We start from the raw sequence: 26,721 nt of genomic DNA, 5'->3' as shown, positions 1-26,721 counted from the left end.
CGCCGCATCCCGCCGCCACCGAGTCCCGCGGGCGCCGGGACGCCTGCTCAGTGCTTCCAGGCCGAGGAGGGAGCGCCCTCCCGGGCCGCGGCAGCCCTCCATCAGCCGGAGCCCGGCCCCGGGGTCCCCGCGGCTCTGAGGGGCCGAAGGGAGGCGGCGGCGCCCGGCCCTGAGGGGAGCGCGCCCCGCGCCTCAGGGCGGCCGGCGGCGGTTGCTAGGGCCTCGGCTCGCGTCCCCGGGCAGGGCGGCAGCGCGGGCCGCTCCCACCACCAGCGGGAAGGGGAGCGGGGCAGACCGGCGGCCCGGAGGGGGCTGTCTCCCGCCGCCGGCGCCGCCTGCCGCGCTCCGCGGTCACCGCCCGCCTCCCCTCGGGCGCTCTCCTCGCACGTACCTGTGTGGGAGGGCCCGTCCTCCCCGCCCCGCCTGGCCGGCTGCCGGCGGTGCCCCCTCGCGGGGAATGGTTTCTTCCCGGTTCCCCGCCGTAACCTCCCGCTCCTCCTCCCGCTAGTCCCCGGCTCGGCAGGCGCCGGCTCGGGTGCTGCCGACGGGGAGAGCCCCGCCGCGCCGCCCGTGAGGCGCTGCACGCTCCGCCCGGCCCGGCCAGGCTCCGCGGCACCCCGCCCCGCCCGGGAGGACCGGAGCGCTCGGGGGCCTCCCGCTCCCCCGCCTCGACAGGTAACGGTGAGGGACCGGCGGGGCGCTCGCCCTCTCCGCCCCGGGCTTCTCCTCACCCGCCGCCCCGCGGGGGGACAGGCTGCCGTCCGCGCGGAGAAGCGGCGGGACGTCCGCCTGTGGTGATTCAGCATCACCGCCCGCGAAGGAGGGGCGGCAGGGAAGGGCAGCCCGGCCTGGGGGGCTGCGGGTGCCGGGGAGCGGGCAGGGCCGCTGGGGCAGCCGCGGGGTACGGGTCCCGCCTAGGGACTCGGGGTCTGTCGCCGGTTCGGGGCGATGCTCCGGGGCGGGAGCGCGGGGGAAGGGCCGCCAGCCCCACGCTGCTCCTCGGGTGCCCGGCCTGAGGGCGTTGCGGGCGGCGGAGAAGCGCTGTCCGCAGAGGCAGCCCCCGGTCCCGCGGCCCTCAGCCGGGGCGGCGGCGGCGGGGCCCCGGGGCCGCGGGCGGGACCGCGCTGTGCCGGCGGGCAGCGGCCCCGCGGGAAGTTTCCTGGAGGCAGCGGGCAGCCCCCGTGTCGGGAGGGGAGGGCAGCGGCGCGCGTGTCGCAGTGCGAGCGACAGCGAACGGGGGGCGTTTCGCGATTAAAGGTATTAATTTTCTCCCCTTCCCCTCCCCCAAATTTTGCATGCGGGGTCCATCCTTGGTGCGGGTCGTGTCGCACGTAGGGCCCCGTCTCTTCGGAGCCAGTTAAGGCTAAAATGGGCTCGGCTGTTGGCAGTGGTACCCAGTGGAAGCTGAAATGTAGAACAAGTTAAATCTCCGGAGATGCAAGTCAAGTATCTTGCCGTGCTTTCTGCGCTTCGTTGAAAGCCCATTATCTGTGGGATCTTTTTGAATTTTTTTGCTATTGAAACCACAGGTAATTGTAAGCGAAAGGGAAAAGCAATTGATGCTGGAATCTGAACATACTGCTGAACTCTGTTAAACTGACTTAAGGTCTCGATATTGATCGCTTTTGTGCCTTTCTTATGTATTTGTGGTTTGAGCACCAAAATTAGATACTATTCCTTCTCAAAAAAACCCTAAACCAAGCAAGCAAATCCCTCCTGGTTCAGTATACCTTTCTGCCTAAATCCTTCATTAGTTTTATGTAGCAGGATGTTAGTACCTGTCTAAATAATGCTCAGAGAAATTATGCTGGGTGTTTTCCCAATTGAAAGATTAGAAGTAATAATCAGTTGTCCCCCAAATTCTACAGGGTATCTCAAAATATACAGTGACTTGGCATCAGTAGAAGCTTTTGCCCCTGTTTTTAGTACTAGAATGTAGTTTTTAATAGAAATAAGATATGTGTCAATGCTACTTTGAACAAAAAGTAATGACAGAAGCAGTTATTACGCCAGGGGTTTTCCTACACGGTGACTAAGTATCACGTCTACACTGACATATGGAAGTATTATTTTTGAAGCTAGATTCTCCGAAGACAAATGTTACGAAGTTTCAGAAAATTACATGAGCTATCCCATATAAAATATGGAATTTCTTTCATAAGGAAAGAATGTGGTTTTTACCTGTAGGGATCGGCAGTATTATGCAAGAATGTCTAGAACAACGGGGTTTTGTTTGTTTGTTTGTTTTTTAGAAAAACACTCCCTTTCTGTATTTCTGATCGTTTGGATACATTCCACATATTTCCGGATCTGACCACCAGTTTGAAAGTGTTAGAAGAGGCCAGGAGATCAAGCCTGTCAGCAGTTATTAGGTAATTATTCCAGTAATCTAGCAATCATTTTAGTAATCTGAGGCTCAGGTTAGCAGACAAATAAAGGTTTGTTCCCATGCTCTTCCAAAGCTGACGGTGTTAAATTGGCCGTGCAGATTAAGTTGTGGACAAGTCTGAAGAACTAGGAGATGAATTGGTCAACAAGCAGTTAGACACTAAACCACCTTGCAATCTTTTGTATAGTTAGAATTTTTTCTGAGATCTCTGTAATACAGTATGTTGATAGTGAGAGCCATGATGTATTTCTGAAGGTAAAATGTGGCAGACTAATGCTGACTGCTGAATGTGCTTGCTCTGAATTGCCAGCATCAAGAAAGACTGAAATATGATTTCTTGATATGAATCTCCATCTGTGGATATTTATTGTAGGTTTTAAAAATCTCTGTAGGATACATATGGCAAATGAGTCATTTCTTGAACTTTTGCATTTTCTGATGTTCTTGGGTTGGGTTTTTTTTTCCTTTTCTTCCTCCCTATGTTTTAATGTTGTATTAAGCAGTATTTTTGCATGTAATAGATACTTGCAGGTGTCTTGTACAAATTGAAAACAAGTTATTAATTTAAGGATGGAAATCCTTAGAAAACCAAGAAAACCGAAATGAAATCTTAACGTCTGAAATAGAGAAATTGATAACATTTCCCAAGCTACTTTGCATCTGCTTTTATAAAGCTTCTGTCTTGTCTTGAAAAATTAGCATAACATGTTGGAAGACAAGATTTTGATGTGTGCGTCACTAATGTTTTTTGGTTTTGTGCTATAATTTTATCAGTGTAAAGACAGGTTATTGAAATCAACAATGCTTATTTCTCATATCTGTAAGTTTCTGTAAACCTTCAGAAAATTCTGAGTGTTATTACTGCCTCGAAGTATTGTGACTTTTGGGCCAATCCTAAATTATGAAGACCTTGAATTGTATTGCTAGATTCTGTATCAGTCCTGGAAGAAAAACACAAATGCTTCTCAGTCTTTTTACCTTTTTGATGGGGTATTTCCATCATCCAGAGTTGACACAGTGACTTTATAATGATCTGAGGGGGGAGGGAATAGTTGTATTTTCCTAAAAGAAGGTTAGAGTCTGTATGAAGATAGTGGGCGTTCATTTTATTTGGAAATATGCGTACAAACTGTCAAAGTTAAGAAAATTTCCTGCAAGTACCACAGCATACATATTGGGGCATATTAGCTGGATTTTGGTTTTCCCTGTGAATTTTAGAATATTTAGCCCCAGATTCAGTCTTATTTTCTACACACCTAGAAGTTAATTGGGGCCATTTGACTTCCGGCAGTAGGATTCAAATGGCCCTTATTAAGCATGAGGAAGCTCTTTAGAGCTCCATTAATGCTTACCTAAACCCCTGCCAGAATGGTACTTTGCAACTCCTTTTGCGCAGACATTATGAGCCTCCCTTAAAGTTTACTGGAACCAATAAGACTTTTTAACATTAATATTTAAAATACTAATGTATTTTAAATTTAGAATGGAATTCGTAGATGTCTGCTACACTGATGGGTAAGAGAATAATCTGTAATTGAGAATATGGGAGAAAAAATGTGATATACTGAAGTAGTCAATCTTTCAATCTGTTGGGTATTAGAGCAAGTCTTCCTGTTCCACAATAGCACCCCTTTTGGAGCCAGAAGCTTTTTCAGACCATGAGGTTCCATTGTGCCTCGGTCTACTGGATACTTTTCTTCATGGTGGTGGATGCAGGAACCTACAGGTTCTGTAGGGGTTAAAGTCTTAGCTTTTTGCTTGTTCCCAATGTTCTTCCCTGTCTTCTCTCTTAAATGTTCTTGTAGCTGTACAAAATAATAGTTTTAAAATACTACCATGTTAATTTATATACATTTGTCAACATTTTTGCACTTGTCTTGAATTTCATCCACCAGGAATCAAGCTTTACCATAACAGAATAAATTTTTGGTTTTGTGTTTTGAAGGACTAAATAAAGCAGGGATAATGGTTCTTGCCTTCACTATTAGTTTTAATTGGAATACAGGATCTCCAAAATAAAGACCAATGTATATAGTTGTAATATTTCTTTTCCCAATGTTAAAAATATAAGTGCAAATAGTTTAGAATGTTAAAAATAGAGGCGATCATTTGAAAAATGTCTTTGCTTCAAAGGCAATATTGAAGAATATAATCACATTTTTTTTGATGAGCGTTCATCTCTGGGGACACAGAAACAGTTCTGCTTTATGGAGAGCCCAAATTAACAATAGTAGTAATGAAAGAAATACAAAAGAAAACAACGTTATGGTTTAGGACTCACTTTTCACTTTCCTTTGTGTGGAGTAAGTGGCATGCCAATTCCCTCTTACGCTTGTATTTGGTTTTGGAAGGATTCCAGACTGAAGTCTAATAGGTACCACTGTTGAAATGCACCTTAGGTGGCCATATTACTGTTAATTGATAGAAAACCTGGCTGCCTAGAAGGATGGAAGTGCTTTATGCTGCAGTTCAGAAGTCTCTTCTGGCCAGCAGTCGTAGCAGAGTACTAAGAGTCACTCTCTTAAGAAAGCAAGCCTGGATCCACTTTTCATATATAACAAACGCTGCAGAAAGAATTGAGTGGGGCGTGGGCTTCGCAGTTAGACACAGCGATGTGTTGACAAGTTTATTTTCATCCTTGCTTAGTAGCAAAATGCTAAATATATTCTTCTTTGGTTACATTAAAGTATGTTTCCTTCCAACTTTGTCCTTGGGTTGACATGTGTTTGTTTTATTTTTAGCGCTTGAAAACCAGCACAGTAATATCCCTATAGGGTGCAGTGGAAGCATTGGGGTATAGCATGAGAAAATTAAATCAGATGCTTAATACTGATTTCATGCAGGTGAAGAGGCAAAGATCTAGATACTGTTCATGAACACAAAAAAGAGTGGACTGACAGGGCAGAAGATTGTGAGATTTGATGGGGAAATTGCTCTTATTTCCTTGATCAAAAATGGACTTTTCTTGAAAAATGCAGAATAGAGCTATGTGATGGATCTCTGCATTTTCTTTGCTTTTGTGGGTGGTTGTCGTGTGTTTAGTGTTCATCGAACATGAAATTTCTGCGAATTTGTTACATTGTTTTATTCTTTCAAGCTTATCTTGGTGGGGTGGGGGGTGGAAGAAATGTGCTAAAACACTTTATATGAATTATTGATGAAAGAGATCTGAAAGATGTGCAATTTATTCACCAAGGAAAAAACCACCCTGTTTTATTCCATTTTATTTCATGTGGCTTTTTAGAGGGATATAATATTATCCTAACTTTTTATCTTTATGTCAACCTGAAGTCTTTGAAAGACTATAAATTACTAGTGAGCATTAACAATTAGGCATTAATTTGAATAAAAGATTTTTTGCTTAAAAATGAACAAGAGTGATGTCAGAACATGTCTTTGTTACATTTTGTACCATTTTAAAAATGGAAGCATTTTCTGACAAGAATGTTTCTGAGGATGGAGAATAGTATATTCAGTAAGTAAAAGAAAATGTCACTGCGTGATGAGGCAGGGATCAGTGCTGTTGTGAATTGTTACAAGGTCTTCAGTAGAGTTGGGAATCTTGTAGGATATTGACCCAGAGCAGCATCCACAAGTGAAGAAATAGAAGAAAAGTAAAGGAAAAATACAGAGTTAGATTTGAAATTTTGGACACCAGTTGAGAAATGATGCAGTTAGTTAATGACCCCAAGCAGTTGCTTAAAAAAGCCTATATATTACTTTCTTCTATTGCATCTAGTTATAAAGAGAAAATGAAAAGGGCATTGTGGCCTTTCTGCCTAAAGCAACACTCAGGAATACAAACATGTATAGGAAGCAAATCTTTGATATTTTCTGAGAAAATTAAATAAAATTTATGAAAAACTAAAATAAAAAAAAAGATGTATTTTTGTGAGTAGATGTTTGGGAATATCTGATGCAAACAGTCAGCCCACCATTCAGTTTCATTGATAAAGAATACCTCTCAGTCAGTCATGGGACACGCATGCGTAATGCTGTTCCAGCTGTTTGAGGATAACAGATCAATGGTCCAGTTGAGGCTCACTCTGTGCAACAGCTGGATGTAGGAAAACTGGAACCAAGACAGTATGAGGAGCCACGGGGAAAAGTTGCCTGTGGGAAGAGACTTCAGGAGAGATGTCCCGATTTCACTGCCAGTTCTGTGCTTCCACGGGACATTGCATCTTGGTTGCACCGAGTTTCTTCCCATCATTTCCCACTGTTTCAAAGTCCTTGAATTCATCTCTTTTTCAGTTCTGAAAGATGTATCTGTCCAATTATGGCTAGGCTAGAGGTCTTAATCTTTGGTGGGTTGTTTTCTGTTTGTTTGTTCGTTTGTTGTTTATTTTAAGTAGAGTGAGACTTTCATGCTGAGCAACTTGTATAGGAATCATGTCACCAATGTTTATACATCTACAATGCAGATACCTGCAGCTGCCTACACTGACTATACGTAGGCTGTCAGTGAAGGCATTCCAGAGAAACCAGATTAAAATCTACATTGTAGGGGGTCTACATTTATACAGATGAATCCACTGTTGTGTCTTCATATTTGAGGAATAAATGTGATTGCAGTGTCACCTGTGGGATTTCATTGTAGTGTTATTCCATACTGATTTGGGTGAAAGGGAGAACTTTCTTGTAAGCTGGGGAAAATGGCAACAAACTGTGGCAGAGCTACTGAGTTTTCAGAGCCTTATTTCTTTGCACTTATGCACAAATATACACATTTGTTTTATTTTCTATTTCACTCGAGTGGGCAAGCAAGAGAGACATTCTCTGTGGTTCAGAGAGAACATCTACTCTTGCAATTCGTAAACTAAGGGGGGAGGAAGTAAGAGGAAATGTCTTTTATGTATATTGTAGCCTTTGCACATTTGGCTTCCAGCTTCGTTCTGCCTGTGTGTGATTCCTGAAGGATGGCAGTACAGCTAGTAGGACTACAGCCACTTTATGTGAATATGTCCTTCTCCACCTCACTAGAATCTGTCTCTCCGCAATACTTTGTACTACAGGTGTGACAGTAGCAGTGCAGTTGGGCCTGAATGCTGTAAAACTCACACAAGAGAATGGAGTGCAGTTGATTTTTTGGTGCAGTTTTGGTGGTGTTTTTTTTCTTTTCTTCCCCCCCCCTCCCCCCCCTCTGTGGGTAGAACAAAAGAACTTTCCAAACCTTTTATTATCAGATGGCCTCCTTGGTCCACAGTCCACCCTTATTAACATGTACTGACCTGTCAGATCAGACCAATCTTTTCTTAATGAAAAAGAAAAATAATATGACAAAGAAAAATCATCTTGTGAAATGATGTCAGAAAACAATATCTCATTGATATAAATCGACATTGTAAAAGAAAACAACCAAATTTAAGAAATGTGGATGGTTTCAGAATACTACAGAAAGAGTTATCCTAGGAAAGGAAGTAATATTTCTCTTTCCATCACTTCAGATTTCATTTGCTTTAAAAATTGCTCTATGAGATTGTAATCCTGGCCTCAGTGAAACCAAATAAGTTTGATTTCAAAACCCAGATCTCATTGGTCCAAGGCTGGAAGAGAATAATAACCGTTTTTCTTGTAGCAATTTACGAACTATAAATCTTCTTTAGCTTACTTCTCTGCTACTATTTTATGCTATTGTGGTCTTGACCTCTTAATTTTACATTTGGAGAAGTCATTGTTCTGGTTGCAGTACCTCATGTCTCTGGTATAACTCCTTCCCAGTCACTGAGTCATTTTCTGCTTTTAGATTTTACTTCTCTTTAGCTTATTGTTATGACTAAATCCTACTGACTCTCTTCCCACGGCTCTTGTCACTCTCTAAGTAAAGTGGGAAATAATGCATTCTTTTCTTACAACATGTATCGTGCCTTTCTCTTTTCACCCAAAACAGAGGGAGAAAATACCTAGAAAGGGTTAAGAAAGAAATCTAAAAAGTGCCAGGGACAGGCTAAATGGGAAGGAGCTAGTGCTGCACCATGTCTTTCCCTGGTGTACCAGCGCTGCCTGAAGCTGTATCGGTTGTCAATTATGGATAGAAAAATCTGTTTCCCGAGGGCTGACTCTTCAGATAGTTTCAGCAATGCAACACTAACGGTAAGTGATTTCATTTTGCTACTTCTGCTGCAGAATTATTTTAAATCCGTTTCCATATCTGTGGGAGGTCCTAGTATGACTGTTTATTCTGCAGTATGTAATGTTGTCAGTTAAATCCATAATAAATAAACATTTTGCACTCTTGTCAGTAATTTGTATGCAGAAGAATTTGGTATATCATCTCATCCTGCTACATGCTGCTGCTAAGTTGTTTTTGGTGTTTTTTTCCCTATTGCTCTCTATTGCAGACTGTGTTAATTGAAATACAATACCTTTAGTTTGAATGCTTATGCATTCTGTCCACCACATATATTTTGGAATGTGTTGTTTTTCCAGGCTCCTTGTTCCTTTTCTCCATTTTTATGTTCTTTCCCATCCATCCTTGAACTTCCAGTTTATCTTGCCTTATAATAGAGAACTGGATTCAGGAGCATCTTCTGAATAGAGTAAATCTTGATCCATTAGCTAGACAAAATATGCTTCTGGAGAACAGCATGAAGCTTTTTCTGTGGCGATATATCTATATAATGCCTGCATAGTAACCCCTGATTTTGTCCCTGTGCATCCTACATGAGCTATGAAATAGGACGTGCTGCATCTAGACAACCAAGCAGTTCTGAAAGTGCTCCCTGAAGCTCATAATCTTTGTCAAGAAAGAGAGAAATTCAGAGGCAACACAGTTATTTTTAGCAGTGATCTGTACTGTGATGAAGATTTGATTTAAATAGACTGTAGTTTTGATATGGATGAGACATAGGTTGGTCTTGTTACCAAATGAGTCTGTGTCTTAATGATATTCCTGAATTGCACCACCAGCAGGGCTGTTCTGGAACTGAAACACTATGTTATAAAGTCCACAAAAGTCAGTAGAAATGTCTGTATTTACATCATTGGGCTGTGGAAAAGATTGTGCTACATATGGCTTGATCTCATTTACACTATAGTCTTGAGTACAAAATTTGTACTTTGTGTACATTTCTTCCAAATAATGGAACTGGGAAATTCCTGGAGAAAAGCTTTCTTCCTTTGAGCAGTCAAAGGAGCATGAAAATTGGCAAGTAGTTTCGTATTTGTGAAATAATATCAGAGTCCTGGATCAATAACCAACTATGAATCCCGGCTTATTCTCTATTTCTTTCTGCTTGGATTATCGATGGTCTTCTCCTTTTTCCTCACTTCTACTAACGCTTTGCATTAAACATTTACTGAAAGATTTATTCTTCTTGTTAATAGATGTGTTGTAACTTTTCCATACCTTTGCATTTATAAATGCATTTGGCTCAGTTTGGTGCATTTCTTTTTTCCTTATCTGTGGTCATCATGTAAGTATAATACTCCCTGGCTACAAAAAAATTCTTCTGTAATATGAATGATGTGATACGTCTGAGGGAGTCAGAAGCACCAAACAATAAACACTGTAATTTTCAGCCTAAGATAATATGATGATTAAAAAAAGAAGTGTGTGGATCAGTTCTCAGTCATGTTTTATTTTGGGTGGTGGTGGTGCGTGTTGCTATAACATAACAAAAAATGAATGTATGTTTCTTTTCAATATTTGAAAACCAGTTAACTTTGCAGCCAGCATGTATTTGACTGTATAAGTTCATGCCTTTCTGCTGCATTAAGAACGCGCCTTTAAAAAGATTAAAGCAATGTAAGATTAAAGCAATGAAAAATCAAATTGAGCCCTGCTAAATGAATTGAATATCCCACTGCTCTAGCCTCTGCCTGAGGACTTTTATTTCAGTACACTTCTCAAGCATAGCTCTTAACCAGCACACAATGAGGTTTTTTTTTTTTTTTAAAAAAAAAAAAACAAACAAAAAAACAAAAACAAAACCACAACCAAACACCAAAGACACACTCCACAGCCAATTGCTTTCAAGTGTTGCTTTCTGGGAGCTGACCAAGATGGATGAGGACAGGGCTAACTGTGTTATTGTTCCAAACTTGGAACTGTGCTGCTGCTGTGATTAAAGTCATGAAGGCAAGTAGGCATGCTTAGGGCAGTTATCTCCTCAGATTTTGGAGTTATTTTAAACTGCATTAAAAGCTATGATGCCATTGTCAGCATGGTCTCTGTATCTCAGAGGCAATGTATAATTACTCAGTAAATAAACTGTTCAATATGAAAGGGTTGCATCAATAATGCTGTACTTCTCATTCAGAAGGTGCATTATTCTGATCCTATGAGTTCAACCATATCCCAGAAAATTACTTTCTGGTAGGCTATTCTCATGCTTTGTTCTTTTAAGCAAAAATTAAAGGTAGTGTGTATAACGTCTGATGCACTTCATTTTTCTTTCTTGTTTTGCGTATTCAAAGTATTCAATTCAGTGTCAATATTTAAGGCATGTTATTTTTCTAGACTTTCTGACTACATGCTGTATTTCTCTACGGGTAAGCGGTATATACACAAAATATTCCTATAGGAAGTTACTGGAGTCTCATCTCATTGCTGATGAGGGTAGTGACTCTATTTAGATCCCCTACAATGGATAAAAATAGCGTGACACAGGGCATTTGGAGCCAATCCAGCCTTTTAACGGAATTTTTCTAAATTGGGTCATTTCCAGTTAGAGAAGCTTCTGAGGACTTGCATCCTTTTGAAACTGCTGATTTACTCCTGTTTTCATTTGCAAAAATATTTTCAAATCAGTGGTACCCCATTGAGCCCCAAATAAGAAGCTGTAGGGAGGAAAGCATGTTTTTGCTGAAATATTTTGTAGCTGCTGGAGTTTCTGTCTGGCTTTATCAGCTGTTTGTAAAATATTACTAGCATGGAGCGTTGGTCACAGTAGTCTTAGTGATACTGTAGGCCAACTGTGAGTATTTCTGACTGTCATTTATTCTTTACGGAGTAGAAGTATATGGCACAGTCATTAAAATATTAGAGGTCTACCAACTCTCATACAAGCATACAGGTATTCCTAGTGGAGCTGAGCAAATTGGTTGGAAGTGTCAGTATAATATGATAAGCAATCCGGTGATCACGTATGAGCAACTTTCTTGTACTTTCATGGTCAAGAAGACTTTGAATAGATGTTTCTTGTCAGTGCCCTTGGTAGCTTATTCAACACCTGATTTTTGTTTAATGTTTTCACATCAGGTGCTGAAACGGCATGCTAATGTGTGCCAATTTATAGCTCAGGCTGCTGTGGGAATGTCATCCTTGTTGCTAAACTAGAAAACACTGTTACGTGGCAGCATGTGAATTAGGATGATGTAATCCTCAATCAGAGTTGTTGTAGGCTATGTGCGATGACTGCAGTCCACGTTTAGCGATGCTGAAATAGGTCCATGAAGTGTAGGCCTGTCGAATAGGAGATGTAATGGGGCAGACTTCATGCGGGGCTAAGGTGTGGCTCTTGCAACACACTGAGTCTGTAGAAATAATTGTAACCATATTTGTGTACCCGTATCCCTGAACTTGAGGCTGTTTTCACACCAAGCCAATGCCACCAACTTAAAGAAGGGAGGGAGAATCTGATGTATGAGGGGGAACCTTTTAAATATATCCTTTTTTTGTTTGTTTTTTTTTTTTTGTTGTTTCTTCCCCAGGATCCTTAGTAAATCTTCCCCAGGATCCTTAGTAAATCTCCCCTCAGGGGCTATTTATAATAAAAGGAATCATTGCAAATACATCAGCTTCATTAAAGGATTACTGCTTTTTCTGTTATACTAAGACAACTATGCTTATACATGCAAAATGTTAAATTTTCCTGTTTTGTAGATCCCTAAGATCTCTAGCTCTTGCTAGAGAAATAAATCTTTTGAGAAGTGAATGACAGAAAAAGAAAGGAATAATTTAATTCCAGCAGTGATTAGTCTATGGTGAACACAATTTAAAACGTCCTGTAATATGTGTTGGTGTATGTTGGCATGCTGTAAGGAAAAGCATGGATGGTGCACTGCAAAGTCTAAAGCAGAGCAGAGATCTTCCCACAGGTGCTACAACTCAGTTCCTCTCCTAACTCTCTCTTGTTTTACCCTTTCCCCTACCAAAACCACACGGTTAATGTCAGACTTCAGTATCGCTATTACACATAATCGTTATTGCACATTATCATCTCTGTTTCTCGTATTAGTGGCCATGGTTGTCTCACCACAAAGAACATTGGCCCTTAGTGTGCGGCAGTCTGATAGCGCAGCTTCCTGCACTCCTGGTCCCCAAGACAAAGCAAACAAGGGTCCTTCAGCTATTTGTTTTAAAGGGAATACTTCAGTTGAGGTGACAGGGGTCCATCCCTCCTCTGGGCGGTAGGTATCGTGCTGCTCAGCTGTCGCGTGCAGAGTAGGTATGGCCAGTGCACTCTACATAGGGTACGTTTCTAGGCTGAAAATGCTTAGATCACTCCAACGCTATTTTAAGTGAAGGTGGAATGGTTGCTGGTGTTGCTGAGGTAGGTAGTTACACTAAATAGAGATGGGTTTCCATTCCGCACTGTTCAGTGGAACTCATTGTGATCAGGGGCTAGGAATACTGTCTGTTCTAGAGTTAGTGAAATGCTGTCCTGCTGACAGATTTATGGTGTTATCAACACTTACAAAGTGGCGAACAGTAGTACAAGACCTATATGTTGTCTATGCTTTTTGCTGACAGAGTATAACGTTAGAGCTGATATTTTTTTAGCAGTGAGTGATGCAGATATAAATTTTCTGAAATTAAGATTTTACTGTGTAAAAACATGGTTGTGCTTCATTTTGCCTGGGATATTTTGCCAATATTTTTCCTTACCATTATGAATGCTAAATGATGTTTATTAAAGTTCCCTGCATTTTATTTATGTTATTGTTTTCTAAGTCTTACAGGTTCTTTTAACTTGCCTTGTCAATTAATATATTTCCTTCGTTTTACTGAACAAGAGAAAGGTTCATGCGTTGTCCTTTTTATTGTAGTCTTCTAATTCTGTCTTGCTTTCTTTGATGACCCTCTTTTCAATATTGAGAACATAAATGTGAAACTCTATACCACTCATTTTGCTAACAGTCTGAAATATGTTATCACATTAAAAAGGGCTTTTGAAGGGTGAGAATGAGCCAACAAATATTCACATTGTGTGCTCTGCTATGAAAGACACTTTGGAGGTCGTTTTTAAAGAGAAAATCAATCTTCAGCTTTGAAAGCTTTGAAATTGATTTGAATTTGGCCAAGGATGTTAAGGTTCCTTTTGTGAAATGAATGAATGAGAGAGCCAAAAGAAGCAATATTGCTTCAAGATGCAATGAAAAGAAAAAAAATTGCCAATTCTGTGCCCACTCCTGATCTCTAAATTGTGAGTGTGAAGTGATTAATTCCTGTGAAACACTTACATTGTGATGCTTCCACCGTCTTAACAGCTTCTAATAAATTTCCCATTTTCTGAGTCTGGGATATATACTTGCCATTTCATTGGCCGTTTATGATAATGAAAAAAACCCAACCCAAAGCTGTGAAGTACAAAGTCAGGAAAAAACAAAAGAAAATCTCCCATGAACTGAGACTGCAAAGTTGCCGAGGCTCTGTGCTGACGTGCGTGGCTGAGCCTTGGAGCTGGCATTGAAGGGTTGTCTTCTGACCTGACTCCAACCATTTAAGATAACACACCTTTTATGTTCTCCAGCAAAAGATAAGGTTCACAACTGTGACACAAACTCTGTTTTGCGTTGTGTTTTGAAGGTAGACTTGGGAGGGTCAGGATAGGTTATGCTTTCAGTATTACTAAATAGGTGTTGTAAGATGCTGTTTATTATATAAGCTGTGGTGCAGAAGGCTAAGAATGATTCTGGGGCCTTTACTGATTGGGGTCTTGAACGGTAAATGGCGGTTGTAAAGTTAAACTCACACAAAAGCAACTGTAACTTATGAATTCAAAGGTGGAGTGCTGATACCATAGCTTGGTTTGGTCCTTTTCAGAGATATTTTGGAAGTTTTAGAAATGCTGGCCATTTGGATAAACTACTTCAGAGAATTGTTGTACAGAACTGCATGATTCAAAAAAGTTTTAAGTTGTGTAAATCATGCTGTTTGTATTCTTGTGTAGCGTGTAGCTGTCCGTTTAGCAAATCAAACACCCGAGAACTCTGTACGTTCACTTTATCTGAACGAGCTGCTGAATAAACATCTCGTCTTGTTTGATGGTGAGAGCAAAGGCTGTTGAAATTAATAGGTTTCCTTTGACTTCAGAGTATTTTGAACCAAGCCTTAATGTATATGCATTTTTAAGCCAGCAGAGATAGCCTTTTAAAAACAAGCTTGTCACTTTGACACATTGAGCCTCAAAGTGAGGATTGCTTTTTGCATCTAAAATTTCTCTGTAGGAGTGAGAACTTGCCACCAAATTGTTTTTTTAGCATGTTACAATAAAACTGCTTGGTTGTAGCAGGAACACTTCACCATAGGTTTTGTCAAGACAAACATTAAAAAAAATCGTGAAAGGGTATGATGCTTTTAATTCTGCAGTTTAATTACCGCAAATTATTATTACCTTGCTATTTGAGGGTGGTAGTGAAGAAGGCATTTTTATTTATTATAATTTCTGCTAATGTCTTAATCTCATTTTGAATCTGCATTTTATAGCTTAATTCCAGATCAACAGTAGATTATAGTTTTGTATAACTGTGATAAAGAGCAGAGCCCCACACTACGGTGTATCCAGACTTTCACACTCTGAGATCTCAGGGAGCAAAAAGCTTAATTATTTATGTCAGATTGAAAAAAACCCCAGAACTCAGATGTTTGCTAGGTCAATGCTCTGAAGACTATTTTCACTTCTTTCTTTTTCATGTTTCTGTGAAATTTTTGTTATTTTAATTTTCCAGCCAACCGGGGAGCAGGGATTGCGGTGCTGTGATGTTGTCCTTCCATCCCTGTGGTCATCCGCCAAGTTCTGTAACTAGATCGTCAGCGTGTCTCCATTTCAGGGCGAAAGCTCCTTATGTCAGGAGCTTTGAGGATTTCTTCCCGGCTGCTGTGCGTTTCCAGACACTTCTGACAGCACTGAGTAAATTGCATTAATGGGCTCAGAGGAGAGCAGTCTGCTAGTTTTAAAATCTACTCTAAAATATTCCACTGTTGGTGAGTGATTACTTGTCTCTACACAAAGAATGCAAGAAATGAAAATAAAACGGACAATTTAGTTTTTGATGCATTTCACCTAGATAAATAGGAAGACACTTAAAAAATGTTAGTTGTCTTTGAGAGGTCTCGTTGTATGTGGCATGGCTTAAGATCTGAAGTCACATTTTCAGTTCATGTATGTACAGCTGAGCACATGCATAGTCCGTGGAGCTTTTCAAACTGGTCGCCAGTAGTGTCACAATAGCTAGAAGGAAGGAGGAGGTTCACATTAAAAACTGTATGGAGTGATACAGCATTGCCTCTCCTTTAGAACATGGAGTATTTTGATAGCAGATGATCCTACCATTCCTAATGCTTAAATCTGTTAGATTAAATCTATTTTAAATGTGCATATGCAAGCTAGTCTCTTTTTACTAGGGTATACAGTAGCAGTTTCATAGTTACTGATACGATCCAAGTTAGCTATAAGAATCTCATTGATTTGAGTATTCTTTGGAACAGATTCTCAAGGTGCACCACTTTAAGTTTGATTGGACTCTCCCTTCTCTATTTTGATTGGATTAATTCAACCTTTTTCTAGGATGCTTACTCTTTGAGGGGGCAGGGGGGGAAGGGTCTGGTGGTATGTAGTTCCTATTTAGAGATTAAAAATAACCTTTTCAGCTCCATCCTGCATCATTACATAAAGTAAAAGATCATGAAAGGCAGAGGTCACTTGTGAGCAGTAAGGAGCAAGTAACTTAGGAAATGAGAGGGATTTGTTTAAAAATACTTCTATATAATCTAGAAGAATATTTTTCAGGCAGTTTACTAACTTATGATACACTTAATTTGTGTAACAGCAAAAAATACTTTTTTCTTTTCTATAACATATTACAACTTGTAATTAAGGAAACATGGATCACTCCATTAACTGTGAAAGCACTTCTTCCCACTATCCTCTGCTCTTCAGCCCAGGTACCCTCATACCTTGCTCAGACTGTTCCCTTAGATGGACTCAAGCATCTGCATTGGTCTCTGTCTGTGTGCAACACTTTGCTCTCTGGCAAGAGTACCACGCCTCTGCTGTCCGTGGAGGAAAACAAGCTCCTTGTGTTTTTTTTGTTTCCCCCCCCCCCCCCCCTTCTGTCTCTTTCTAGGGCAGGATTGTGTGCAGTGTATCTCTCTTGCTGGCTCTCTCACACCTTTGCCAGGCAACACTAAAGATAACACCTCATCTTTTTATTTCCCTGTAGAACACTTTTATTCAAAGTGCTTGTTTGTATAAGAATGTGCTAACCTGATGAAGGTGCATTCATTTCTTCTTCACAAGTCTTTCTCTATTTATAGGTTAACCATTTTTGTTCAGCCACCCTTGAATGAGTATGGGTGCACAGCAAACCTCCACTAGTTTCTATTTATCGTGATTTCAGGAGGGAAATGGTATATACAGCACGGACAGCAGGAACTGTGATCCTTTTCTGTCTGAGCGTGAATTCAAAGATTCCTGATAGGTGACTTGCCAAGATTAAGCAAGCTCTGTCAGTCCCAGTTTGGAAATAAAATACTTTCTTCCATGTTATTAAAAGCAATCTGTTGGAAACAGGTCTTTCAGGTAGGCTACTAGAGAGATAATGTCTCTATATTGTTGTAGCTGAACGCAGGTTATAGGTTATGCTTATTTTAGAAGTAAGAGCTTGTCACAGTTGTCAGAACTGACTCGCAATTTGATGTATTCATAACCTGACCATGCTGCTCCTGTTCCTGTTGCATGATCCGGTGGGCCCTGCAATAAGCTTCGCCCTGTACCTGGCCATTCCGTCGGGGCGGCAGAGGCTGCCCACAGAGTGGTCTGCGCAGCTGGTCTTTTTCCTTCAGCAGGCCTGAGACAACCGTGCTCTGACTGGGGGTAGGGCTGGGCAATAATAACAAATCAAGAGATGTGAGCTAGAAAAAGGTGCCTGGGGAGGACCTGGGTCAGAGAATGAAGTGACTCAGGGGTGATTTCTGCTGTATAGAAGTCAAAAAGAGGAACGGCGTGTGGCTGCCAGGGCCCGTGGCATTGCAGTGTTGCATCTCGGTGCTCTGTCAGTGTGTGCCTCTCTCCTTCCAGCTCCCTCCCTGCAGCAACAGCCCTTCGTTTATTGCTCTCGGAGATGTATTCCTGTCTCTCCCAAGTGACCCATTCCCCCAGTGAGAGAACTGCTCATCTAAAGTGTAGTCTGAGGAACAGCTGCAGTTTAGTTTGGAGGACTACAACTTCCTCAGTAGCCTGGTCTTGGTTTTCTTGCTGCAGAATTGGAACTTCTCGTGGTGCCGCACTGGGGACCTACAAAGCATGGAGGCCTAAGCAGGAGCAAGTCTGCTGCTCCCATGGCTTATTGTACAATTCCAGCTAGTGTTCTGGATAACGTATGCCCTGAGATGAGATGCTGTACCTCTCATCTGTCACTTGACGTGGTGGGAAGAAAAGCTGAGACTGTCCAATTTCATTGGACCCATATTTGCCCTTTGGAAAGGAGGTGGGTTCCGGTAGGAGCAAAGGAAAGGATTGCATCTTGTAATGTAAATGTAAAATATTTTGGAAAACTACTTCTAATTTTGGACTGCTGGTGTTTTGGTATTCAGTGAAATGGTTGTTTGGAGAACGGCGACTTAAGAGAAGTGGAGCAATTGTGAGACAATTTTGAGTTATTATATACAAGCTTAAGGTGGATTACAGTTTAACTTTATTGGCATAGGATATGGACACTGCTTGTGAAAAGTCAAAATCCTAGAATAAGTTTAAATACAGAGTACGGTAATGATCCCTTCTGTCTTTGAAGAATTCAGTTTAAATCAGGATTTGACAAATAGACTGCATGTGTCTTTGTAACAAGATTTGACATCATTAGACGAGTACATGCTTCAGCTGTGATGATAAAAATTATGTCATTCATAATCTTGTCAAGAAAAGAGTTATTTCAGTGATCAGTTAGCAGAAATTTTTGCGAGGGTTCGTCAGTCTAATTCCTTTGTTTTCCATATGGCCAAACTACTAATTGTCTGTAGAATATTCTAAAGGTGACCATAAATCTTTGCCATAAACTCGAGTATGTGCGCTAAGAAGTTGACTGCTTGAAAGTCATGGGCCTTGAGTGTTGGTGCTTTCTATTTAAACTCAAAAGAGTATTCTTCTCGAAAGAGTAGAATAGTTTCTATAACAAGACAAACAGTAGTTCAACGTGGCAGTTGTTGTTGTCTCCGACACAGTTTGGAGCTTTATCGTCCACCTTCGGAATACAATGTGTTTTAGTAACTTTGGGCAGATATTTTTCTGTGATTATAAGCTGAACGAAAGCTCTATGAGCAGCTTTTTTTTTTCATTACCATATCATAGCCTGTAAATCATGCTGTATTAGTAAGGGCTGGTGTTTCTCACAGGGAAATATTAGTCGTCTTGACATTCTTCCAAATTTGTTGAAAGTTTTTAGTCAGTGTGGTAGAGGAACAACTGCTAGGCATTCGTGTACATGCATAGAAGTCCTTAATTGGCTAATGGACGTACTTCAGTATTATTCCCAGGAATTAAACATGTTGTGTACTCTGGTGGTATTCTTAGCTTGAGAAACAGATAACATGCAACATTCAGTGAGTCATTGTGCCCAGCACTGCTTTTCCTTCACAGTGGTTTTAAGGAGGATGAATGCTTTGCTTTCCCATCTCTGTGTCTAATTTTAGTAGGCCAGCGGACAAGAGGACTTTCAGGCCACTTTCTCAGATGATGGCATCCAAAACATTAAAACTGTAAAATGACCTGCCAGTTTTAGGTCAATTTGGGGGGGATTTTCTGATTTTCTTAGTGAGTTCTGGTTCAGCGAAGTATGTTGCAAGTAGGTATGGCTGCGTTTTACTACTGTGCTGTCGAACATTGTGTATAAAACATCTCCTGCTTTCTGGCTAAGTACACAGGATCGTGTTTTAGTGTTAATTTGTGACACTCCAGTAAATGGTCATGAGGGAGATTTGGTTGTATCATTACCAAGCAGGGTTTGGCCCCTAGTATGTTGGCAACAGTCATAAAGGAACCATAATCTTTTCTTTTTATCCTTTTGTGTTAATGGACTGTTAAGGGTAAATTTCTGTCTTTAAAGGAAATAAGATCTTGCAATTTAAGGTATCTGCTTTTATATTTTCTTACCTAGAGGGTGACTTGGCCAGAATATAATTGTATCTCTCTCTTTCTTTCTCTGATGTGTGCGTGCGCACACGGACACACACACACACACACACAAATAAAAAATGAGGATTTGTCAGTAATATTTTGGTAATTTTGCTAATACACATTTTGTCCAATCTTACTACCAAATATGTTTCACATCATAAGTCATGTCTGAATTTGACTTTACTGTAAATTTCTGCTATTGACAGCAGAAGAAATTCATCATGCTCTAGATAAAGCTATTTAAAATAAGTTTTGCAATCAGAAGTGTCAATGTAAACTAACCTAAAACTAGTGTAAGGAACTTTTGCCACACACATAATTACAGAAAAGAAATGAAAGCATTTAAAAACCAGTGATTTATATTGTATATGTTTTGAAAACTCATAGATTTGTTTGAGACAACCTGCCAAAACAGCATTTGTTTTCTTGCAGACTTCGTTATAACAGTGCTGCACACCTGAAGTCACGTAGCAGTGTGTTTAGAAGCATTCTATTCCTGAGGTTCTTTCCTAATATTTAGCCCATTGTTCTTATGTGCTTAAGCTGCACTTGAAAAGCTTTTTAATATGTCAGATTTTCATATGTGTTTGTGTATTCATAGAGGAAAAAACCTGAAATTTTGCATCAGTGTAGACATGAAAAACAGTTGATTAATTTTACAAACTGACAATTTAGATACTGGCCAACCCAAAGTGTCTTTCAAGTGATGTCTGCTGTGTCATGAAGTGGTCATGAAACTGCAGCCATGTGTTACAAAGTGATTATTGGACAATTGCTTTAAAAATGTTGAAAAATGAAAAAGTGGGAAAAGGATTATTAAGATGATTTCAGTTATTTCCCATTTGGTACCTGAAAACATCTCATACAGTGTGTTTGATTTTAAATTTTTAATTAAAATATGGTTTAAAATTGCTATAAATTCAGTGAGCTTTGTGGAGATAAAAAGTTTGCAGTATTGGTTGAATTCAGTGTTACCTATTTTCATGCCCAAAATCTCCCATACACAAATGAAAATAAGAAAATGAGTTAATATAATCTCATATTGAAAATCAATTCTGCAAAATGATTCTTGCCAGAAACAAAACAATTGAATTGTAATGAACAAAGTTTTATATTTACAATAACTTGATCAATCTTTTAAATTAAGTGTTGCTTTTGACTTGTTATTAAAAGCATTTCAGTATTTAGTTTTCTGCTGTTTATGTTTTTTCAGGATTTCTCTATAACAAAGTCTCTCATATATTTTTTTTTAACACAGATATTTATCCATTCCAGAACTAATATTTACTACAACCAGAGACTGAAATGGTATGACTGGAGCTTTAAATAATTTGGCTTTGACAGCTCCATCGTTTTCTGAGAACTTGGAACGGAATTTGGGCTCTGCTTCTGCACTATCCTAGGTTATAATGCCATCCTTGCCTAATGAGGGAGGTATGCTAGTCTTGGATTTTTAATATAGCCTATTAATTATTCAGTATGCTTGTACCTCTAAGTTGCAGCAAAGGAAACGTTTGTATTTTTAGTTTATTTGTATATATTATTTGAGAGATAAAGATGTTGATAGTTACAACATTGGTTTTCAAAGATAACCATGGAACTGCTCCTCTGACTTTGAGTTCGGAACTACCCTATCAAAGCACAATTAAAAGAAAAGTCAGAAAGAAGAAGAATGGAGTCATCACTGCAAATGTCGCTGGCACGAAATATGAAATTGGTAGGAAGCTACGTATTTTGTTTTCATCCTAATAGCTACTGATGTGAGGGAATTACTAACTAATGGGGTGAATTAATGGACTTTGCATCAGTCTGACAGTGAGACGTTTCCAAAGGATTTTCCTTTGTAAGAAATCTTTGTTCTTTTTTTTGTAATACTGAGTTGATAGCTTTGAACACTGTGCATCTATTGCTCCCCATTTGTTACTCAGGGAAGGGCCTTGAAATGCAAAAACATAAGTTACCTAGAAGGCTGTGGAAAACCCCTCTAATTATGAATTACCTACGTGTTTGGAAGTTTACTTAAAGCCTTGAAAAATGAACAGTGTAAATTTCATGTTAAATACTCTAATTATTATGCAGAGGTTTCTCAATAAGATCTACTAATGTTTTTTATTTTGATGCTTGGGACTACTTCAGAAAAATCTTTTCTTCTAGAATCTGAGTTATGCCTGCCACCTAATCTTTCTCTTTTTTTTTTATATTAAAATAATGTATGCATTTGCTTTTGTAACTACTGTACCTTGACTAAAGAGGCATTCTTGTCCCCTGTCTGCAGTGACACTTATAGTCATCACTGTTTTAAAATTAACGTATGTGATAGCCAAGATTAAGTCTTAAAAGCCATGCAAGTAGACTTTTACTAGATGATTGTGGAATGCCTTAAAGCTCTGACAGTTCCCGTCAGTGGTTGTGCTCTCATTCAAGCCTCAGTACAAGGTGCTGTAATGTTGTAATGACAGGTTAGCAATAGACTGATGGAAATATTGCAAGATAAAGAGTAGCTTGCATGCTAACATAGTTCTCGGACCAAGGGTTGAATATTGGAAGTGTTTAAAATCTTAATTGATTTTTTAAATTTTGAAAATTAATCTATTTTAGAGATGCAAAATATTCCCTAAGTATGTGATTTCTCCGTAGTACGCGTAGTAATACAAGAAATGGGATTTGTGAAAACACGTGATGAAGATGAAACAGCTAATCTTATATGGAGTGATTCTGCTGTGCAACAAGAAAAGATCGCTGAACTTCGGAACTATCAGGTAGAGTGGTAGTTAAGATTTCTCACCGGTTTCAGTAAACTGCCTCACTCTGAAATGGTCAGTAATGTGTCACTTGTGGTCAGTTACATTTGTATGGGGAGAAAAAAACCCACAAAACACCACCACCAACCAGACTGTGCTAAGGCTATACCACTACATGTTTTAAAATCCTACTCTTTTCCAGAGCTATTTGTTCATACCACTTGGAATGTGGTGTTTAAATATTTGGGGCTGTTCTTTCATGCTTTTGTCTGCCAGTTTGGGTGTTGAGAATGATCAGAGTTTGAAAGAAGATGCAGAACATCATTTATCAGTTGCTCATAAGCTTTTAAGCACTAAGTTAACAAGCAGAGCTCTCCACAGTTTCTGTGAATAAATAATTCCTTTCTTTACCATTACTTTGTGATAGCATTCTTTGTTCCTAGATAGCTTTGTGAGTACGAGTGTGATAGTCTCCTTTCATGTCTGAAATGGAATCAGTGGGCATACTCATGTTGGTGGAGGAGAATACAACTTACAGCATCTTTAGTATTGCTAAGAATACATAGTATAATGTAAGATATTATCTTAAATCATTTATATGTTACACTAATTATGTTTGCCTGATTATGCATTCGAACATATTAAATGATTATATTAGGTATGCCAGTAAAACTAAAAAGTACCAACTGACTTTCTTTTTTTCTTCTTCCTTAGAGAATCAACCATTTTCCAGGAATGGGAGAGATCTGCAGAAAGGATTTTCTGGCGAGAAACATGACTAAGTAATCTTTCTTTTACTATTAAGAAGTTTTTCAGCCATAGTATTTAATGCAGTACAACATTGAATTATTGCTTGTAACGTTTGTTTAATTTTACTAAGAGGCTATGAGAGGACCAAGAATAATTTCCAAAGTTTCTTAATAACTTTGGCTTTGGTCCTGGATGTGTAGCAGTGGAGTGGGCCACTGTATCTCTCCAGTTGACTCCAGTGGAATATGATGTGGATTCAGTTCTCTGTCTATGCATTGTAGAATGTAGGAGAGCCTTAAATTATTGTGTAATACACTTAATACATAATACACCCAGGCATTATATCCTGTAATGGTAGAACAGAAAAAATAACTAGTACGTGGATGGATATTATTTGTTTAAAATAATTAATGACTATGTTTTTGTGTATATCAACCTTAAAAAATGGGAAGCATTTTACTGTTTATCTAAGAAATGTCAGAGAGGCTCGTTTGTCTAATTATAAATTCTCCTCACTCTAGTGGAATAACTGGGTTCTGAGGAGTTATCCTAGCTGAGAATCTGTGAGTAAGACCTGTAAGAAGACAATACTAAATAATGATTCAACAGTCTGGTAATAAGGAAAAGTTTAGGGATAAATGTGTGTGAATATTTTGATTCTTCTGATCTCAATTAGTTTAAAGAGCAATGTTTAATAGAGTTAATCTTTTGGCCCCCAACATTACCTACACTGCATTTCCTGTTACCAGAACAGAATTTGTTTTCATATATTAATGTGATTAATGTGATATCTCCTCTCTCTCTCTCTCTCTCTCTCTTTCTCCATTTCTTTTTCTGTGTTGTACCTGCAGCACATAGCATGTAGAATGTATTGTAACTATTATGATGCAAATATTACGTGCATTGCTATGGTGTCTCCATGTCCTACGTGTGGGGCCAGAACTCCCTTTTGTCAGTGCGTGCTACTCACGCACTTTCCACTGCCCCTTCCAGATTTAAACTCTAAGTAAAATCATAGAGATAGCACATGGAAGCAAACAGCTATTTGGAGAGGTCCTGGAAACAGTGGAACAACATTGGTCAGCGTGGTAGGGAGTGGTATCCCTGTGTATTGCGACAGTTCTGTGATTTTTTTAAATAAACGTGCAAAATGGACAAAAGGCACACATTGTTTTCAAATACAGTCTGATTATATCTCTCTCAAGCTATTGAATTCTGAGTTTGAAACAGTTTAAAGGTACTTGATGCAGAGATTTCACATCCTATAGATAAGATGGGAATAATTTCTCTGATACAGTAACTCTGGGTCAGACATATCTATGTTGCAACTTCACTTACTATCACTAGATATAGCAGGGTTTTAATCAGCCTGTTTTTCACAGCCTCACAATTCAATACTTAGTGTTCATAATTTATAAAAATAAAAATTATATGTGTTGAGACTGCTTGTGAAATAGACATATGTATGTGAAATCACAAGTCATTTGGGATACATGGTTGGGCAGGCTCTTGTCTGTAGAGTGGAGGATTTTGTTCCATACAGCTGCTGTTCTTCGTCTTAAAAGTTACTTGAACAAGATAGTGCAGAAACACTAATTCTGTTCTCTTGGTTTTTTGCTGCATGCAGCCTTTTCTATTCGTGGTACTGACTCGTACAGAATAGCTGTGGGTTTTATACCATTGAGAGTTCATGAAACAACTGCTGAGAAATGGTGGAGAAGAGACTCTTCTTTTTCTTTTACTTCCACCTTTGTTGTTGTGCTGATCTTGCCCTTCCTTTTTATGCAAGCTGTTGGGAATGAAGCGAAAAAAAAATCTTTGGACTCTGAGAGGCAAATGCTCTTCAGGAGGAATTGCACTTCAGGAATTCCTCTTACAGCAATATCCAGGCACTCTGGATCACAGGACAATGTGGTTTTCACATGCAGAAGGTGGAATGGAGCGTCATATGATATGAAAGAAGACAACCCAGCACAGAAAGTCTAGGGACACAGAGTAAACGAAGAGATAGAAGCAGGAATGTAATGGAGAACAAAAGGAGACACAAGTATCATTTTCAAGGGGAATAATCAGAACACAGAAAAGAGACAAAAAGAGACCAAAAAAAAAAAAAAAAAAGACGTGCCATTGCAGGGCCAACTAGATCTTAATTTCTGTAAATGGTCTCTTAGATGAGACCTCCTCATGTTAAGGGTAAGTGTGGTTACAGAATGAATACAATAAGTGGGAGAGAAGGTGTACGGAATGAATGGGAAGGGGAACGTACCCATGTGTGAGATGGTATTTCTTGCTGCACCATTGTTGTTTATGTTAAAAGGTTTGTGAACTGATCATGGACCAAGAATTGTTCTTATCTATATGTACCCCGTAACCTCCTTTCATACTTGAAAAGTCAGAGGATCTTGAAACCTAGGCAGTGGAACCTGCATTATTAGACTGAGAAGTCATGTCTTTAGTAACCTACGTTTTCTTCAACACCTTTTATTCTTTGGCACAGAAAGCACTCTGAAAAACAAGAGCACAGTCTGACCACATCTGTTTAGCTAAAATAGCACTCAGAAGAGCAATAATTTGCTGTTTAATTCTCAGATCTCCTGGTAAGGACTGCAAAGGCTAAAGGATAGAACAGCACAGTGAAAAAGTGGTTACCCACAGTAGTGGATAGCAGATGTGCTGGAAAACAGGGCTATTGTAATGGAATAGGCCTTGATTCTGCAAGCTGCTTGATGGTGATCCTAAGCTATTTCTGAATAGGGCCAAGCAGGGAAAGAACAGAGCTGAATTCTTTTGTTGAAAGTTTTCGTGAGCACTAGAACTTGTAAACACTGCTTAAGTATTCTGCTTCATATTATTAAGTGTTTGTAGTCTACCCAGTTATGCATAAGATAGAGAAAGGCATGTAGAACTGATGTACTTGGCATCACAAAGTAATATTTATATATCTAGAATACCATTCATTGAGTAGGGAGTATGTGTATTGAAACTGTGAGTAAGTTAAATAGCAAGTCTCTATCATGTAGCACTTCAGGATGCATATGGTAAATCATTTGGAGAGGGATGGAAAATAACACAGAAATTGCTTTTTGCCTAAAAATGATATAATTTCTGCCTAGATATGCTATTCAGTTAGTGAGGTAATAACATTTGTAAATATATAGTGGATGGAATGCTGTTTAAAAATTTGCATGAATTACGAATTATAATATCTATTTATGTTTTTTAAGACTGATTATGAATATTTGGTGGCTTTCATCAAACCAGATTTGTAAAAATAATAGCTGCAATGAAGCTGCGGAAGCACTGAACCTCATGCAGTACTTCAAGACTACTATAGCTATTGTGGTTTCTGCAGAGTGTTTGTTGAGTAGTTGGCTAAACAATTTGGTGACAGCGTATCTATTATACCAGTAGGGCTTGGCTACGGTCCTAGCCTTACAGATGTGGGTGGCAGCTCTGTTTTTTCCATTAGTATTTGAGCTACTTAAAGAAAAAGTCTCTTATGCTG

General features: G+C 39.6%; 1 protein-coding gene across 9 annotated transcripts in view; it reads left to right on the top strand.

Annotated features, from left to right (window-relative positions):
- The first annotated feature begins 295 nt into the window (after nt 1-295).
- Nucleotides 296-26,721, top strand: part of TTLL7 (tubulin tyrosine ligase like 7) — a 74,470-nt gene continuing 48,044 nt past the window's right edge. Inside the window, exons 1-8 of one of the 9 annotated variants that reach the window (XM_063343587.1) lie at nt 305-675; nt 2,253-2,372; nt 8,280-8,482; nt 15,284-15,539; nt 20,984-21,159; nt 21,314-21,442; nt 22,363-22,484; nt 23,181-23,248. In XM_063343587.1, coding sequence (XP_063199657.1) covers nt 21,135-21,159; nt 21,314-21,442; nt 22,363-22,484; nt 23,181-23,248 — 344 coding nt within the window. In that variant the 5' untranslated portion in view covers nt 305-675; nt 2,253-2,372; nt 8,280-8,482; nt 15,284-15,539; nt 20,984-21,134. Of the gene's footprint in view, nt 682-2,252; nt 2,373-8,279; nt 8,483-15,283; nt 15,540-20,983; nt 21,160-21,311; nt 21,443-22,323; nt 22,485-23,180; nt 23,249-26,721 lie in introns of those variants that run through there. The other 8 variants (XM_063343592.1, XR_010072212.1, XM_063343585.1 and 5 more) reach the window with 8 other exon arrangements.

The sequence above is a fragment of the Chroicocephalus ridibundus genome, chromosome 8, assembly GCF_963924245.1.
Source record: "Chroicocephalus ridibundus chromosome 8, bChrRid1.1, whole genome shotgun sequence".
Taxonomy (NCBI): Eukaryota; Metazoa; Chordata; class Aves; order Charadriiformes; family Laridae; genus Chroicocephalus; species Chroicocephalus ridibundus.
Note: the sequence above shows the minus strand (reverse complement) of the source record. Positions and strands in the feature narration are given on the sequence as shown.